The 18,526-nt window shown below is 51.8% G+C and overlaps 2 protein-coding genes across 8 annotated transcripts in view; one reads left to right on the top strand and one right to left on the bottom strand.

Annotated features, from left to right (window-relative positions):
- Positions 1–294: 294 nt before the first annotated feature.
- CCDC167 (coiled-coil domain containing 167) lies at positions 295–17,666 on the top strand. 3 transcript variants are annotated; one of them, XM_087858207.1, is made up of 5 exons: positions 302–387; positions 3,686–3,784; positions 15,512–15,606; positions 15,811–15,863; positions 17,314–17,666. In XM_087858207.1, exons 1-5 carry the CDS (start codon positions 346–348, stop codon positions 17,415–17,417), a joined length of 393 nt encoding a protein of 130 aa, XP_087714333.1. In that variant the 5' UTR covers positions 302–345; the 3' UTR covers positions 17,418–17,666. The 3 variants fall into 3 exon arrangements, with proteins under 3 accessions (XP_087714332.1, XP_045642279.2, XP_087714333.1); XM_087858206.1 differs by lacking the exon at positions 3,686–3,784 and having other exon boundaries at positions 295–387; positions 17,319–17,666; XM_045786323.2 differs by lacking the exon at positions 3,686–3,784 and having other exon boundaries at positions 295–387.
- The window catches only part of CMTR1 (cap methyltransferase 1), a 61,522-nt gene continuing 49,211 nt past the window's right edge, over positions 6,216–18,526 (bottom strand). The window contains exons 24-27 of one of the 5 annotated variants that reach the window (XR_015722663.1): positions 16,983–17,127; positions 8,690–16,124; positions 8,031–8,135; positions 6,216–7,558 (exon numbers count right to left, since the gene is read on the bottom strand). The gene's annotated coding sequence lies outside the window, so the exon portion shown is untranslated. Of the gene's footprint in view, positions 8,136–8,689; positions 16,125–16,982; positions 17,128–18,526 lie in introns of all 5 variants that reach the window. The other 4 variants (XR_015722664.1, XR_006777561.2, XR_015722661.1 and 1 more) reach the window with 4 other exon arrangements.

The raw sequence follows: 18,526 nt of genomic DNA, 5'->3' as shown, positions 1-18,526 counted from the left end.
TGAAGGGTACAGAAGGATAAGATGGGGTGAAAAGTGCCTCAGTGATGTAAAATGGTTTTGAACTAGAAAGAAAAGGAGCACCATCTCTGGAGGGTGAGCGATTGCTCCTCCCGGGCCAATCTACCCATCCTCTGCCCACCCTCGCCTGAGACCTCCAAACTAGAAGTTGCTCCTCATAAACATGGCCGCGCCAAGATGGCCACGCCCCTCAACGAGGTGGTGACCTCCAATAGCCCCGCCTCCCACCGCTTCTGGGGCCAATGCGAGGGAAGTACGAGCGCTGGCGCATGCGTGATGCCACCAGTGGGTGCGCCCAATAATGACTGGGGGATCCCGGCAAGTAACATGACCAAAAAGAAGCGGGAGAATCTGGGCGTCGCTCTAGAGGTGAGGGGACAAGTGCGGGGTGGGCCGTGTCGTTAGCTGCCTTCTCCCCGCGGCGGGGTACAGTGGGTCGGTCCGGCTGCAGGTTGGAGGAGGGGCTGAGGGGAGGAAGTGAAAGCGACGAGAGTTTGGGAGAGGGACGCGAGGGGCGTGAGAGCGTCCGATGGGGTACCCGAAGATGAGGGGCGGGATGGGGGAGATGGAGTTTGGAGAGCCCGAGGGGGCACCAGAGGTGAGGGGACCTTCACGTCTCGAGGTGAAGGGGAAGCCCCGAAGAGGGCGGGACGCGGAAATTGGGAGGCCCTGAGGGGAGATGTGTAACTGAAGAGGACGCGAAAGGGGCGGGCTCTCGCAGGGGAGGGGCACCCCAAAAGGATAGATACCTGTGAATGAGCCCCCCCCCCCAAATGACAGAGCCCGTACTGTTTAGAATGTTACTAAGTGGCTTAAACATCTCCTGAGATGGGAAATTTTTTCCTCTGGGGTACTGAAGCTCGTAGCCTGAAAATTACTTTGGGAATCTGTGGGAATTTGTAGAGAATTCTGGAATGAAGACGTTCCCAAAGGGCTTAATGTACTGCATATGGAAAGGAAAGAAAATTGAGGCATATTGAGCAACTGCTAACATCGTTTGCATTCTAAGTCAGTCCTCACTACGAGCCTCAGAGTTTTAAACCGACGGGGAAACTGAGGTTTCAGGCAGAGCCCAGGCTGAAGCAGTGAAGGAGCTGAGCCGCAGCACAGGTAATTTGTCTAGTGCATCTTATTTCTTCTGTGCCCCAGGAGTTACCAGAGAGACACAGGGTGGTAGTCTTCGTGAGCTTACTGCCAGTTTGGTAGTTCTCAAACTTTAGAATGCATTAAGAATAATTTGCAGAGCTTGTTAAAAATGGAGAGTTGAATTGTCTCCCACCCTGAGTAATTCAGTAAGGCTTGGGTGTACGTTTTCAATGAGGAATCTGCATTTTTTTTTTAAGTAGGCTGCATGCCTAACATGGGGCTTGAACTCACAAACCTGAGATTGAGAGTCCCGTGCTCTATGGACTGAGCCAGCCAAGCTCCCCCAGGAATCTGCATTTTTAACAGCTACACACACCCATGCTGATGCAGGAAGTTTTAGTACCGCCCCTTGAGAAATAATTGGCCTACCTGGTAGGAAAAAGTTGGCGGAAATATGAACCTCCCTCTAAAAGAGAGTATGAGTGGTAAAACGAGGTGGCACTGTATGGTGGAAAAAGCATAGACCTTATAATCTGATTAGGACGCAATAAGCTACTGTAACAGAAAAACCCTAAAATTCAGTGGCTTCAGAAAGTTTACTTTTTTCTAATAGGGTAGAGCAGGGATTGACAGATGTTGTCTATAAATGGCCAGATAGTACATTTCTAGGCTTTGTGGGCCATATGGTCTGTGTTGTAACTACAGTTGATCCTAATTATTCACCAATTCCGTATTTGTAATTTTGCCTTCCTGCTAAAATGTACTTGTAACCCCCCAAATCAGTACTTGCAGTGCTTTTGCAGTGATTCACAAACAAACCAGTGAAAAATCTGTCCCCTGAGGCGCAGCTAAGGTCGAACAAGTAACGCTCTGCCGTCTTATTTCAGCTTATACTGTAAACAGGTGTCCTTTTTGTGGTCTGTTTAGTGCCATGTTTTTTGTGTCTGTGTGCTTTTTGTTGGTGATTTTGTTGCTTAAAATGGCCCTCAAGTGTAGTGCTGAAGTGCTGTCTAGTTTTCCTGAAGTGCAAGAAGGCTGTATTTGCCTTACAGAGAAAATAGGTGTTAGATAGGCTTTGTTCAGAGTTGAGTTATAGTGCTGTTGGCTGTGAGTTCACTGTTAATGAGTCAACAATATATATTAAATAAGGTCTCTGAACAGAAACACACAAAAACAAGGTTTTGTATTAATCACTTGATAAAACTCTTGTGACCAGAGGCTCATAGGAATCTAACTTGGTTCAGTATTTGCTAATTCATTGCTGGCAGCAACTTTACAGAACATAACTACCATAAATAAGGAGCATCAGCTATGCTTAGATAGGCTATCTTAGCACAAAAGTAGCCATAGACAATATGTGAATTAATGGGTGTAGCTGTGTTCCAATAAAACTTTATTTACAAAAAAAAAAAAAAAAAGGCAGTGGACTGTATTTGGCCCCAAGGCTGTAGCTTGCCAATCCCTGGTCTAGAGTGGTTCTGCCGTATTCCCCTCATCTTGTGACACTGCCATCCCTCAGTGCCTTAATGTCACCTCATGAATGGAACTAAGTCACATCCCATTGACATGTCCACTGGCAGGGAAAGAGAGAGTGGAAGAAGCATAAGCATCACTGTCTTAAGAGTCGTGGGCCCAGGGGCGCCTGGGTGGCTCAGTTGGTTAAGTATCCGACTTGTGATTTCGGCTCAGTTCATGATCTCATGGGTTGTGGGATCGAGCCCGCCTTGGGCTCCTAGCTCAGTGGAAAGTCTGCTTGAGATTCTCTCTCTCCCTCTGCCCCTCCCCCCACTCACATGCTCGCTTGCACGTGCACACACACTCTCTCTTTAAATAAATAAATCTTAAAAAAAAAAAGTCATAAGCCCCAGAGTGCCCACCTTCCATTGGCGAAGATGTGAGCTATGACTCAAGACATCACCCAACTGCAAGGAGCTGCTGGGAAATGCATTCATTGTCTAGGAGGCCACATGCCCAGCTACAGCTCCATCACTGTGGAAGAAGGACCTAGCATGTTTAGTGGACAGTCTGCAGTCTACTGCAGATGGCAATTTACCTCAAGTGTGGTGGGTTTTTTTAATTTAATTTTTTTTAATTCTTTATTTAAATTCAACTTAGTTCACATATACTGTTTCAGGGGTAGAATTTAGTGATTCATCGGTTCCATATAACACCCAGTGCTCATTACATCAAGTGCTCTCCTTAATGCCCATCACCCAGTTATCCCATCCCCCCACCCACCTCCCCTCCAGCAACCCTCAGTTTGTTTCCTATAGTTCAGCGTCTCTTATGGTTTGTCTCCCTGTTTTTATCTAATTTTTCCTTCCCTTCCCCTATGTTCATCTATTTCTTAAATTCCACATATGAATGAAATCATAGGGTATTTGTCTTTCTCTGAATTATTTCACTTAGCATTATACCCTCTAGTTCCATCCATGTCATTGCAAATGGCAAGATTTCATTCTTTTTGATGGCTGAGTAATATTCTCTCTCTCTCTCTGTGTGTGTGTGTGTGTGTGTGTGTGTGTACGTGTACGTACATACACACACACCATATCTTCTTTATCCATTCATCTGTTGATAGACATCTGGGCTCCTTCCAGAGTTTGGCTGTTGTGGACATTGCTGCTATAAAGATTGGGGTGCAGGTGCCTGTTTGGATCACAATGTTTGTATCCTTTGGGTAAGTACCTAGTGATGCAATTGCTGGGTCGTAGGGTAGCTCTATTTTTAACTTTTTGAGGAACCTCCATACGGTTTTCCAGAGTGGCTGCACCAGTTTGCATTTCCACCAACAGTGTGAGAGGGTTCCCCTTTCTCCACATCCTTGCCAGCACCTGTTGTTTCCTGAGTTGTTAATTTTAGCCATTCTGACCAGTTTGAGGTGGTATCTCATTATGATTTTGATTTGTAACCTCAAGTGTGGCTTTGAGGATACCGTATGTGTGAAATACGAGCCAGTGGGTCTCCAACCCCTCTTCCTTTGCCCACTTCCACTGCAGAGGTTAGAAAAGCTCAAGAGATGCTTTCCCAGACTCAAGTGTGGTTTTGAGGAGACCATGTGTGTGAAATACCTAGCACACGCCTGGCTCGGGGTGGAGATAATCAACAAACAGTGCCCTTGGTAGTAGCCTTTATAGTTCTGCAGTTTTCCATCATGGCTAAGTCCAGACCCCTTGTTCAGATTTAGTTTCCTTTTCTGTAATATGAAGACCGTGAATTTCACCAGGGGTTATAAGTTCATTGACTGTGATCCAAATACAGATCACAGATGTCTTTTGTTTGGCTGACACAGGTTTCTAAAATGTTTTAAATTTGGTGGGCATATGCTCTCCTAGTGCCTTTACCAGTCACATTGGCTCATTTTTTTTTTAATTCTGTCAATACCAATGTAGATATTTACATTTGTGATCTTGGTCTCTAAGGTTACTTTTTGCTTGGCTATTCTAAGATTTGAGATCTATAACTGTGCACCTTAGGCAAAGCTTGGCATCTGGCTGTCTCCCCACCTGCTCGTCCGGTGCTCCCAGCAGATCTGAGTATTGAATGTGCACTGATGCTCAGGAGCTGTGGATATTGTCCTCTTATTAAAAGTCGTGTGCTCAGAGCCAATGAAGTGGTGATTTAATCAAAATGTTTGTTAATCTGACGAGTGCAATAAAACCCCCACAAGCGAGTGATCTCGGCACCTGCAAACAGTCTCCACTTGTTGTAATGAAGCAATTACCAAGCAGGCAGCACTCACCCCTAGGGCCGGCTTGGGCCAGCTGTACCGGGCATTTACCTCCCAGGACAACCAAGGCACCCCCTAGCAGCCTCCACTCATGTCTCCTCTCAAGGTCTTTTTATCCAACTCATTTGCCACCCTGAAAGATCTCAGAGTTGGAAAAGACTGGCTATGAGTTTAGCTTCTGAGAGTTAATTCTGAATAACGAGAGAGCATTCAGATGAGAAATCACCGGTTTGCTACTGATTTTAATGTGTGGAAGGATGGAAAGGCTGCATTTCAGTCTAATCTGATAGGATTTTGGCTGATGTAAATCTTGTTTCTGTTTTTGTAACCTCTGATAGTAATGAGCTGTTACTTGGTCATTGTACTTTTCTTTCACAGCTAGATCATTCAGCTTGGTGTCTTTAGATGTTTCAACAGCCAGTGGATCTTAACAGATGTGTGGTGTTTTAGCCAACATCTTAAGGGGGATAAGTGGGTTAGATTTGGCCCCTAGTACAAAAATCTATCAGATGGAAACTTTGGCTACAAGGTACAGAAAACTGACCTAAGTAAATAGGAATATACTTTCTTCCCCATAACAAATTTGGAGGTAAATGGCTACTGGCATTGGTTCAAAAGCTCAGCTAAGTCAAGGCTGGTATTTCTGCATTCTCTTAGCTGTTTCCTCATATTCACAAGAGAGCTGCCACAGCTCCAGTCATCATATCCAACTTTAAGTTAGGAAGAAGGATAAAGGAACTACAACACTGTCCTTTTTTTTTTTTAATTTTATATTAAAAATATTTGAGAGAGATTGCAGAGGGAGAGGGAGAATCAGACTGGCTGCTGAGCAGAGAGCCCGATGTGGGGCTCGATCCTAGGATCCTAAGGCAGATGCTTAGCTGACTGAGCCACCCAGGCACCCCACAACAGCCCCTTTTATCAGCAAAGCATAAGCTGTCCCAGGAGTTTTCCAGCGGACTTCTGGAACATGTCATTGGCCAGAACTGGATCATGACCATCCCTGGCTGCAGTGAGCGTGGGAAAGCATCTCTTGAACTTTTCTAACCTCTGTAGTGGAGGTGGGCAAAGCAAGAGGGGTTGGGAAGGAGTGTTGTTGGCCAACGAGTAGTATCTGCTATAGGAAAGAGAAGTAAATGGGAGTCATTTAAATTCACCAGAATCCTTACCAGAAAAAGAGGTGGTAAATTGAGGGGAGAAAATTACCTAGGCAGAATGAGCACAGGAGGAAAGAACCTTGACATTGTAATTATTTGTTCAGTGTAAGCCACTGCTGTAAGCTCTCTGCGGGCATAGAGAGGCAGAAGCACCAAGCTGTTGGTTTGCAAACTGACCCCTTTCCATGGAGGACAGAGAGAGACCCAAGAAAGAGGCAGACCACTCCAGGCTGGTAGGTGGCAGGTTTAATAAGCAAGGGAACTTAGAGGTGAGGCTTGTCTTGGGCAGTGAATAAGAGGAAGAGATCTCCGCACCCACCCGCCAAATCTTCCAAGTTTGTGTAGAGGCCTTAACTGGGTTCCGTCACGTATACTGTCCAGGTGGTCTCCACAACACATGGTCTCTCAAGGCTATGTCCTTGGAACAGCTCCCAGTGCGGGAACAGTGGGCAGAACGTACATTCCAAGGTCAGAGGAGGGATGAGGGGCCTCCGATTGCCCTGGTCCTGCGCTCAGGTCAGCCGGTGGTTACGTCCTCTTCGTTACCTCCTCCACCACAAAGGTGTAGACAGTCACAGTTCTGAAACAGGCTGTGCACAATGCTGGGGGTGTGAGCATCTACCAATTTTCTGAGACAAGGGGCAGAAACAGCTTAGTGGACCATCAATAAATATTTACTGAATTGGCTTGAGTGGCTGGAGGAAGCACTTGGACGCTTGGCCCTGCCGTCTGGGCCCCGTGGAGTGGTTCACTGGTCAGAGGTTGGGAGGCCACCGTGGGGCAGGCACTTGGACACCACCTTGCCAGGGAGCCAGCCGTCCAGGGGCTGGGAGAAGGGCCGCTGACCATTAAATGAGCGTCACCTGCTGCAGGCGCGAGCGACAGGTTGCCGTCGGGCAGGTGATTTCTCTCGGCAGCCTGTGTCTGGCTCCATTCCACTTGACGGGGGTCAGGAGACTAAAACCTCATTACCTAACGCGGCTGGATGTCAGCATGTGTGGAGTGGCTGTTTGCCAGCATCTTAATTAATGAATTCATAAGGCACGGGGTGGCTGCCAGTTCTTGAACAGTGCTTTGAGCCTTTCAGCGATGAAGAAGCTTTTCCTAATTTATCAAAAAATATATATTGGGGGAAAGAGGAGAAAACAAACCCCACACAACGTTCTGGCCCAGGGACAGCTGAAGGCTTCAGGCAGGGACTGACGTGGCTCTCCTTGTAGAGCTGCTCAGCACGCCACAAGGTCTCACAAGGTCCCGGAGCTTGCAGGCGCTTCAGCAGGGCCCCTCGTGTGCCTGACCTGGGGCGGCGGAGGGGGGCGGGGAGTCTCCAGAGAAATGGCAAGCCCTTTGGCTCTCTGCTTGTCCCGAAAATTGTTCGTTGATTGAAGACTGGGAAGGTTTACGGTCTTCATCTGCTCAGCCTGGGAGAGAGACTTCTCATGATTTGGGGAGACATGGATGGAGGTTTTTGTCTTCTGTCCCCACGGAGCCCTGAGCCTCCTCCACAGAAAAACATCCCTTCAGCAGTGTCAGGGCAATCGGCCCTTTGGGGTTTGAGGCTGGTCACCTGGAAAATCGAGGCCCATGACCCTCATGTGACTTGGCTGTGTGGCCCGATGGCCTCAGATGGAAAGCCCCAGCGCTCTTGCCACAGACCATCTGGGCAGGTGTTCTGGCCTCTTTACCGATTATAATAAATGTCCTGGGGCCTCCCTGACGTGTGAAAATGAGTGGATTTCCAGAAATCCGGTTCCCAGGCTGCTGGGGCTGGAGATAAAACAGCTGGCACCACTCTCAGGGCTGGGAACTGGCACGTGAAAAGAAAGGCCTGGCTACCCACTGGGAAAGAAGGGCTTAGCAGGCCTACCTAGCTCCCCTCTCTCCGTCTCAAAACTGCGGCTGTTTTGTGTGAATTGGGGAGGGTGCTGTGGCAGTTTAGGCAATCTGGGGGAGGGTGCCAGGGATGTTTGAGAAGCCGGAAGTTGGGGGGATGGGTAATTGCCTTCAACATGGGGACAGGCGCTCTGCTCCCGGCTCACCGTCTCCACGCGGATTTCAGTCAAGCTCTTCCCTCACAGAGAGTATCTGTTACGTGGACAGAGACCAGGCAAAGCCCTTGTACAAGATTATTCAGAGTAGAGAATCTGTTGAAAGCAGATCAACAAGCTTAGATTGGCTTCGACTAGGATGTGGAATGACTTTGTTCCACAGAACCCTTCTTTGTCATGAATGTTTTCATGAGGGATTTTGGAGAAAGAGCTTGAAGTGTTGAAAAGAACATAAGCTCTGAAGCAGAAAAACCTCAGATTCAGACCCTCAGTTCTGCCACTTCCCAATTACATGACCTTGCTTAAAACCTCTACACTGGGAGTTTGCTCTTCTCTAAAATGGAAATAGCCCCTTCCTTGCAGAGTTGATGCAGACGTCGGTAGCCTACACGAAGCTGCCACAAACTGCCTAGTCCGGGCTACAAGGAGTGGAGCTCACTCCCGGGAGCTGAGTGGCTCAGGGCCGGTATGTGGGGTGGCAGCTAACAGCACAGACTCGGACTGCCCAGCCCCCCCCCCCCCCCCCCACGTACTGGCCCAGTGACCCTGGACAAATGACTTCATCCCACGGCCCAAGCTTCCTCATCTGCAAAAGGTGAATACAGGAGTTCCCCCTCATCCATGGTTTTACCTTCCGAGGTTTCAGTTACCTGCAGTCAACTCAGCCTGGAAGCAGATGATCCCCCTTCTGACATACTGTCAAAACGTGGATGGCGGCCTTAATGCTGTGTCACAATGCCTCCGTCACTCACCTCGTACCACCTCATCACGTCGGCATTTTTCACCTCACATCAGCACAGGAAGGGTGACTACAGTACAGTAAGATATTTTGAGAGAGACTACATTCACGTAACTTTTATATATGGCCTTTCGTCATAATTGTTTTATTAGCTGTTGTTAATCTCTTACTGTGCCTCATACATAAATTAAACTTTATCATAGGTATGTACCTATAGGAAAAACCATCATATATATACAGGATTCAGTACTATCTGTGGTTTCAGGCATCCGCTGGGGTCCTGGAGCGCGTTCCCAGCGGGGGGGGGGACCGCTGACTGATGGTACCCTACCCCTCGTTAGGGTTATTGCGAGCATTCTGTGGGTGAGGTGCTGAGAACGGTGCCTGGCATACAGCTCATGCTATAGAAGTGTTTGCTGCTGCTGGTAGTATGGTTTAGTTTTGCGTGGACTTTTGGCTTCTGGAAGCTGCTTTGACTTGTGCTGTGCCATCTAGATACCCCCACACCATGCTCTTTATTAGCAAGTACCTGGCCAGGCAGCTATAGGATATGCCCCTTGACCACTGCCTGACTCCTGAGGTTAACCTGTTCCAGCAACTTCTGGCAGTCACTGGCCAGAAGCTCTTGAGAGCAAGGCTGGGAAAACAAGAAATAACTACCTAAACCAGAAAGCAGAGTGGCCTGCGTAACCCAGAGCTCTAAGTCCTGAGGGTGCTTTCTGCCCTTTCCCAGAAGAAAGCCTGGCCATAGACAGCAGCTTGGGGTGGGTGGGGAGCCAACTCCCAGGCCGTCGGGATGCTCACGGGAGCACCATTCAGCCACCCTCAGGAGGAGTACCTGCAACAGGGGAGCGGCAGCCTGTGCGTGCCTGTCAGCAGAATGTGAGCTGTGCACGGGGGCCTGGCAGCCGCCAGACCCGGAGTGGCCCCCCTGCACCCCCGTGGGGCCTGACCTGACCAGTGTGCTGGGCAGTTTTCCATGCGTGAGCTGGCATTCAGGTTCTCTGTCCCCAAAGAGGCCTCACTCAGGGTTTTGATTCCAGGAGGCTCCACACTCCTGAAAAGATGCCTCCCAGGGATTTCAGAGGAATTTTACAGTTTCTCTTAATACAGTGGTTTTATGGCGTTATAGGACCCCAGGGAGACTTCCCTAAAGCTCTGAGAATAAGGTGTTATTCCCCAAGTCAGGTGGCAGAGGGGATTTTGCCTAGCTGGCTCAGGGCTCCTGGACGGCAGGCGCGGCATCCGAAGGGCGCTTGAGGAAGGCCGCAAGTCTCTGCCCCTGGTGACTGCAAAGAAGCCACCCTCGCTTCCCTTGGCACCTGCCAAAGGACCAGCGGCCCCACTCGGCTGGGGCGGGGCCTCTGCTAACCTCCACTGCCTGCCGCCTGACTTCAGATCTTCACATTCTTATGCAGGATACCCCCCTGCGCCCCTGAGCCTGCGTCTCTACCCACTCTCGAAGCGGCCCACCAGGCTCCAGGCTCTGATTCCCCAGTCCGCGCCTGGGTCAGAAAGGCAGAGGTTCTCATCCTGTCTGTGGTAGGATGGGCCTCTCAAGTACAGACTTACGGATTCCGGTTCCAGGGCCTCCTCTGGGACCTTCAACTCCTTCCCACTGCCTACCTTACATACTTTTTCCCTCCCGCTCTGCGTCTTCCTTTCTGGGCTCACACCAGCAGTCCCCATGGTCTGGTCTCAGGGTGAAGGACCAGCTGTTCTACCAGGACACCCTGCACACTCACCACCTACCTCTCGTCCCCTGAACCGCGCGGCACACGGGTTTTCACACCTACCAAGACCTCAACTCTGTGTGACGTGCCAGAAGGCAGTTTGCTAACTGGTAGAAAGCTCACACCACCACCTGACTTCTAGTGTCCCTTTGCAGCCGTGCTTCACCTCACCATTACGTCAAAGAGACACAGTGTTCTTTGTCCCTGGATAAAAATGGACACTTGGTCTTCAATATAAATGCAATGCATGGATATTTTTTAATGTAATTTTACAGAGGGGGTATCCACTCTCGTTCCCACACTGTGCCTGAATGAGTGCCTCGTCTCAGTCCCCACCTCGGCTGTTACCACTTTGCCTGTGACAGTCACAACCAGCAGTGCTGCCCCCTCTAGCTCCACGCGAGTCTCAGTACCTGAGCCACTCTTGGCCCGGCCGCACTCTTCCAGCCGGTTAACCCTGTATCCAGCCAGTTGGGCAGGAGTCCTGGGAACCTCTGTGGCCTCCAGAGTGTAACCTTCTCTTCCTACTAGAGTTGGTCCAGTCTCTTTGATGGGGCCTCTTTCTGCCTTAGTCCTGGGGCTTCGCATTCCTGCTCCCAGCTTAGCTGGATGCCAGGCCATGGTGTGGGTGAACATGGTCTCCAACTGCCAGTCCCCACCTGCCATTCCATGTCTCCTCAGATGCTGATCCGCGCCCAGACCACACCTGAGTCTGTGTGCCCTTAGACACCGCTCTGGGCCTCATCCGCGGGTGCCACCAGGCCGAGCCTCAGCAAGTTGGGGCCGGCTCCAGAGCCCAGCCCAGCTTCCTCCCCAGGCAGGAACATGAGGTTCCCAGCATGCTGTGTTCTGAGCCAGCTGGATGGGTTAGGCTTTAGAGGCAGTGCTGTTCTGATAGGCTACCCTGCAGCTCCCCCCCCCCCCCACTGCTGAACCCCTCCTCTGCAGACTCGGAGGATGGCCATATCCCAGCTAGACGGCCTCCCCTTGCCATTGCTGCCAGCCAGTGATGGGTGGAGATTCCTCTCCATCACACATCCCCACTTCTGTCTCCTTCTCTTACTCTAATCTCACATTAACTCACTTTTCTTTCTCTGTTCCCCAAATATCAAGTGGAAACCATTCTCTGCTAATAATGACAGCACACACTTATTTAACTCTTACTGTGTGTGTTCGGCACTGTTTAAGCACCTTACACGTATGGCCTCCTAGCATCCTCACGACGTTTTGAAATATGAAACATGAACTTTGTTTTACACAGGAATAAAATGAGGCACAGAATTAAGGAAGTCCTTCAGAGGGCAGGTGAGCAGCAAGCTGAGGCACCCGCTTACAGCCCATACTCCTCACTACCACACTTCTCAGGACCCACAGTTTCAGGCTTCTGGGCACTTGGGCTCCCAACTGCTTGCCCAGCTCTCACCCTATGTGTTTAGAATCTTCCTGGCATTTGTCTTCTTGTTCTGGTCCTAACCCTGTGCCCTCTCTCCTGTCCTGGCTGTATTGTGCTCTGTTGCCTTTAGCCTGGCGGCGAGAGAAAGCTACCCAAGGACTCTAGAGTTGCACTGGGAAATCTGCAGTGCGTAATCCACATGCATGCCATCGAAAGTTGACTGAACACCCAAGGAGGGGCTGCCTTTAAGGTCCACTTTCTGGGTCCTCTTCCCCGTTTCTGGCCCATGTTGAGTCCACCCCACTCTGTAGGCACCACTCCTGACCCCAGCCACAAGTAAAAGATGCATCCTGACTTCCCTCCTGCCTTCTCGCAGCCAGGTCCCTCTGAATCTTTGCACCCCTTATCATAGCTGCTCGAGAGCCGGCTTCTGCTTCAGCAAATGCTGCAGGGTGTTTGACTGCCAGCGGGGTCACCTTCTGAGGACGGGTTTGTGGCCTACTGAAGAGCTTCCTGACAGTCTCAGCCTCCCCTCACTCAGCCCACATCAAGCAGCTGGGTTATAAAAAAGGGGAACTTGCTATTTAGAAGGGAATCAGAGAGAGCTGTCAGCAGGACATAAATATTCATAGAGGGAGGTTAGAACTTGAGTCCCTAAAACCTTGATTTGTGTTCGTCCGTTTAAGCCTCATTAAAAAGTGGTAAATGAAAGTGGGGATATTCAGTGGAACTGCAGATAAATTGGGCTTGTTCAGATAAAGGCCTCTGACTGCCAGCTCCACAGGCCCTGCCCAGAGCACGACAGCAGATTGGCTTGGCCACTTGTGGTTTGCCAACCTCAATTTAAAGATTTTGCTTAGCATGAGTTCCCAGCCTTGTTCTGGCCCAATTACCACTTGTTTGGGCACCTGGTAGCCTTCCAGAGGTGTTTAGGGACGGAGATCCCCAAGCTGCTTCTTCCCAGAATGACGTGCGAACTAGCACTTGGCCCAAGGGATGGCAGGAAGCAGGCTATCCCAGGACTAAAGATGTGCACTGGGTTAGCAGCAAAGTACATAGTCTGTGTGCAAGTGTAGTTGCTTCTCCTTCTAGCTTCTTCGAGCTTCTGTGGGCGCTAGGGGAGGGTTTCAGGCTCTAGTTGCTATGTGAGGTCTAGATCTGTCCCTAGCTCCTTGGCCCCATCCACGTCCAACCAGAGTCACTCCTCCATGGCTACAAAGACTGCAGCAGGCCAGGCCTTCTGGTGACCACAAAGGAGAGACCGATGGCCACCATTCTAGGATAGGAGCTACACAGTCGGGCATCCTTAGGAGCCAGGCCGTCACATACACAAACAGAATGGGCCAATCTGGGTGACACTTGATCCCTGGGCTGTGAGTTTACACCATAGGCCCTAGGGGTTCCCAGTCTAGGAAGGTGACGTTGGACGCTCATAGCTGTGATGACCTGGTGTGCTGTCAGCCTTAAGAGAGGAGGCCTAATTCGTTTGCCAAGGGGAGGATGTGGTACTTCTCCAGCCAAGGGCAGCAGAGAAGGCCTTGTGGAGGGGGTTGTGCTTCAAGAATTACGCTTTGGGGGGCGCCTGGGTGGCACAGCGGTTAAGCGTCTGCCTTCGGCTCAGGGCGTGATCCCGGCGTTACGGGATTGAGCCCCACGTCAGGCTCCTCCACTATGAGCCTGCTTCTTCCTCTCCCACTCCCCCTGCTTGTGTTCCCTCTCTCGCTGGCTGTCTCTATCTCTGTCAAATAAATAAATAAAATCTTAAAAAAAAAAAAAAAAAGAATTACGCTTTGGGACCTAGTGTGGAGTTTGGTGCCCTGCCTGTGGTTTCTACACGATGGCAGCAGCAAGCCTCAGGGTCCCCAGGGTCTGGGCTGAGGGTGCTGCTGTGATGCGTGGGCCACGTGGTGGCCTGAAGCGCCTGCTCTTCTCATCTAGCCCCACAGACCATCATATCAGGCCGCCACGGTTCCCTGAGCCTGGCTGCCTGGTGCTTATTTCCCTGCAGTACAGGTTCCCGGATGGCCTCTAGCCTCCCCAGGTGCAGGCCCCAGCTCCTTGCTGAGGCTGTTCCCCAGGACAGTCCTACCTTTGGTGCCAATTAGCAGAGAAATGATACAATTACCAGGCAGTTACCTCGGGGCTCTTCAGTTGCTCCCTCCCACAGGGCTCTGCTTCTGGAGCTGGAGCTGGCAGCAAGCTGAGGCTGTTGGGAAGGGACTAGATGGTGTGTCATTTGGGGCAGGCATTGGGACAAGGCAAAGTGGCCGACCCAGAAATGGCTGGGGTAGGTGCTGAGGAGAGGGGCAGAAGGCTTCAAGTGCATCTCTCCTGACACGGACCCCAGAACACCTGCCTGGGACTCTGGGATCCACACTTGGAATCACTGATTACCATCTCCACAGGGGCCTTTCTAGAAGCGGCTAGATACAGAACTGGCTGAGACCAGTAAGGAGAGGGGTGCTCCAGTCTGTCTCAGAAAAGTCATTCCCTTTGGGGATCTCAGTCTCCCATTTGTGAAATAGAGGTCGTACTTGCAATTCCTCCCAGGGATGTGGCAAGAGTGAGTGAAGTCAGATGGAAAGTCGAGTGTCCTGGGGACCTGAGGCACTATTCTGTCAGCTGCCGTGAGGGACACAGGCCCTCTGAACCTTCCTGCCCACTGAAATCTGGGCTCCCGCCAGCAGGGCAGAGGTGCTGGAACAGACCCGGGCCCAGAAAGGTGGCTGATGAGACAGACACCTGGAGACAGACGGACACAGATGAACTTTCAAAGCCACATGTATGATACCAGGAACCAGGCTTGGACCATCCAGTCCAGTATTTTACAGAATATTTTCCTACAACTCATATTTGTCCAAGAACACAGCTCTGAAACTATAATCAAAACAAATGGGAAAACTGATACCTTTGGCAGCCAGCCTTTGAGGAGCTTAGCTATTTTGCCCTACAAGTTACGGCTGCCTTGATGACAGACAATGTTTTTGCACAAGAACCAAGTCAGAAAGAAACAAGTTTTTGAGCTGTGTGGGTTGTTTTTTTTTAATACTCAGTAATTTTTTTTATTGATTCTCATGGGAGAATAGATATTAACAACTTAAGACTACCTTAAGAAGTGTGTCAATGCAAAAAACACCCCTGCTTTTTGTCCCTGAGATGTCTAATCCCCCAACCCTCACGTGTGTGGAGCTCTAGGGAAAGGCGGCACCTCACTGCATTCTAGGCTGGGCCTGTGCAGCAGGCGCCTGCCTCATTCCCGAGCTCTGCTGGCTCCTGCTGTGGGCGCAGCCAGGACGTGTGCTGGGGACACAGAGCTGACTGAGGGACTGCTGCCCTCTGCCCCCATCCCAGGCTTGGTCCAGAGGGGCGGGGCCGCTGCGAGAACCTCAGCACACCCAGAGCTGTTTCCAGTGGGGCTCAGGCCGCACTGTGTGGAGGCAGAGGACAGCAAATCAAATCGGCTGGGAGGCCAGGGCCAGGGGAGGCAGGGCGCTATCCAAGACGACTCCTAGAGGCTCCTTCCTCCCCATCCCAGGATCCCAACTGTTTTGAAAGTTTTAAGGCTCTGCCCCCCATCTCTATCTGTCGGGTGTGCCGTGTGTTTCAGATCGATGGGCTGGAGGAGAAGCTGTCGCAGTGTCGGAGAGACCTGGAGGCTGTCAACTCCAGGCTCTATGGGGTGGAGCTGAGCCCAGAGGCCAGGTAATGTGTCTGTCCCAGACTCCTGCCTTCTCCCGACCCCTCATATTTATCCTGGGGCCCTGGCCCTGTGCTTCCATTCACCCTACCCCTTGCCACTGGAGATTTGGGCTCCTGTTCCCCTCATCCATCCTGCCCCGGTATGTCAGCTGCCCCTGAGATGGGAAGAAAAGGGCTTGAGCCATAAAACTCCTTCTCCCCTCACAGGAAGTCTCTGGAGAAGGAGAAAAACAGCCTGATGAACAAAGCCTCCCACTATGGTAAGAAAGTTCCCTTTACCAGCCCCATCCTCCAGTCCCAGGGTTAGGAGGGGACAGACAGCCCAGGGAGCCCATCAGGTCATAAGGATCAAGAAGGTTCTTTGGGAGGGAGCCCCCCCACCACCACCCTGCGACCGCCCCGCACCCCCACCCCTCTGCTGAGGCCATAGGAACCCACTGTAAGCCTGGCAGCCTGGAAGGAGAGCAGGTCTGTTCCTTTGTTCCAGGGGAGATGGAGAGGCCTGTGGGTCTGTTCTTCCTCTGTGGGATGAAGGGGAATGGTTATGGTCAGGTCCAGAAGAGACTCTCACATCCACCCAGACTTGGGAGATCTGTCCTCCCCCACCCCCCTCTCCCCTCCCATCTCACACTCCATCCCAGGAAAACCCTAGAGGTGAAGGAAGGGCTTCTGTGGGTGGAGCAATGCTGCCACCTTCTGGACACTGGGAGCAGAGCCAGGTAGAGCCAGCAGGGTGCAGAGGAGAGCAGCTACGTCCACTCCTACCCCAACCCTGCCCCAGCCAGCCTGAGAGGAAGACGGTCTGCAGAGGTTCCTCAGACTTCTCGGTTTTGTTCTCCCCCTGAGAGACCAGACCTGCCAAGAATCAGCCCCAGAACAGTCCAGGTGACAGGGAATCTCCCAAAGGGAGTTTGAATCAACACTGTAAGCACAGCACGTGTACACACACACCCGTACCTGGGCCCCAGTCTCAGTCTGGCCTGCCCAGAGCTGACTACCTACCCCCTCCTTCACACAGTAGGGGAGGGATAGCCATTCTGCCTCAAGCCTAGCAGTTTTTACCATCAGCCCTCAGTTTACCTGAGAGGTAGCACAGTACCGCCCACCTGCACGTCACACAAGGGGATGAATGGATGCCCTGTGGGCACACCCTGCCTTCTCCTAGCATCCCTGGTTCCAGCTTAGCTGGGCGTCCAGCAGGGGGCAGGGCTGGAAGCACCGATGGTGTGGCCCCACCCTGTCCCTACTCCAGTATCAGTCCCCAAAAGTCCCAGCCGCCCTGAGTTTCTAGTCGGCCAGATGAGACCCCCTGAAAGGATGAGTCCCATGAAGCACCCCACCCCCACCCCCCGCCGGCAGCGACAGGCCAGAGGACTCACCTGGTAATGCCATGCCAACACCTAGCGTGGCTATCAGGTGTGGCCTTTTAGATGACCCCCTCACACGCTCCATCCTCAAGTTCCACTGCATTTGAAGAAAAATGGCTGAGCAGCATTGGGTGGTGGGATTCCTTTGGGCCAGGATCTGTAGCCAAAAGGTGGTGAGAATCTGGGCAGATCAAGTAGGACAGTCATTTTTGTGGAGAAGCAGCAGAGAAGCTGGGTGGGAACACCTCTGCTCTCAACAGCGCGTACACCCATTTGCCAGAGAAGCAGAGGCAGAGGAGGGTGGCAGAGGGGTCCACCTGTTCACCACCCTGTTCTCTCCTAGAGAAGGAGCTGAAGCTGCTTCGGCGGGAGAACCGGAGGAACGCGCTGCTCTCTGTGGCCGTCTTCATCCTCCTGAGCCTCGTCTACACCTACTGGACCCTGTGAGCCTGAGGTGCTCCACGGTCGGCACAGGCTTCCCCTTGGCCCCTGGTCACTACCAAGCAGGCCCTCCAAGCCTCAAGACAGCCAAGGTACGGGAGCCTTTCTCCCCAGCCCAGACACTGCAGCAGGGCCTCCTGTGGGCCCAGCCCGTCTCGCCTCCTGGTCCTGCTGTGGGGCCTGTGTCTGCAGAAGGACTGTGTGCTGGTTCCTCCCTCAGCCCAAGGGAAAGGCAATAAAGAACAGCCAGGCTGCTCCTGTCTGCTGAGTAAATGTCATGGTCTGACTGCAGCTGGAGGCTAGTGGGGGTGGCCCTCAGGAATCAAGGAAGAGAAGATGTTCAAGGGGAAGTGCTTGGCTTAGAATTCAGGAGGGGGGAAGGGGCGCTGCGAAGGTGAGTCCCCAGCTTAAGTGGGGAGTAAGACAACGGAAAGCATTTTTAAAGCCAAAACTATTCTGGGAGCCATTTCCAGGGCCTAGGCATGACGCCACCCATCCACCGCCCCCACCAGACACACTGTCTTGCCCTCCAGTCAGTGCCACTGCCTGTAATTATGGCAGAAAAAAATGCAGCCTGCACACAGAGGGTGACCGGGGACTTGAAGTGGTCATGTGGAGGTCCCATGGGAGCACAGAGTTAATCCATCTTCAAGAGGCAAGCAGGGCTGGTGAGGCCTGGCAGAGGAAGTGGGCAGCAAGAGCCTTGGTAATGACCGGACACTTATGGTGACAGTAGTCAGTAAATCAGGCAGGGCTCCTGGGAGAAGCAGTAGGGGCAGGGCCGACCGGAGCGGGGGCCAGTAGCAGCAAACACGTATCCCCGCCCTCAACTCTGCTCCCAGCCCCAGGACCGGGAGGGTCAGGAGTGGGAGGCCGGAGCAAGGCAGAGCACAGTAGGGCTTGGCGTGGAGACTATACCAATTAAGAAAGTGAAAACAAGGAAAGGAGCTGCCCCAGGAGCTAAGGCCGTGAGACATCAAGGAAGGACCCTCAGGGCCAGGGTGAAGGAAGGAGCCAAGCAGAGGCAGGCTGTGGGAGGCCAGCACCAGAGCTGCGGAGCTGGTGGAGAAGCCGTAGCCCTGAGCCGAGAGGGGGGTGCCATTGGCACCTGCATG

Source organism: Ursus americanus, chromosome 32, assembly GCF_024610735.1.
Source record: "Ursus americanus isolate L20-20 chromosome 32, mUrsAme1.1.p, whole genome shotgun sequence".
In the NCBI taxonomy this organism is placed as follows: domain Eukaryota; kingdom Metazoa; phylum Chordata; class Mammalia; order Carnivora; family Ursidae; genus Ursus; species Ursus americanus.
Note: the sequence above shows the minus strand (reverse complement) of the source record. Positions and strands in the feature narration are given on the sequence as shown.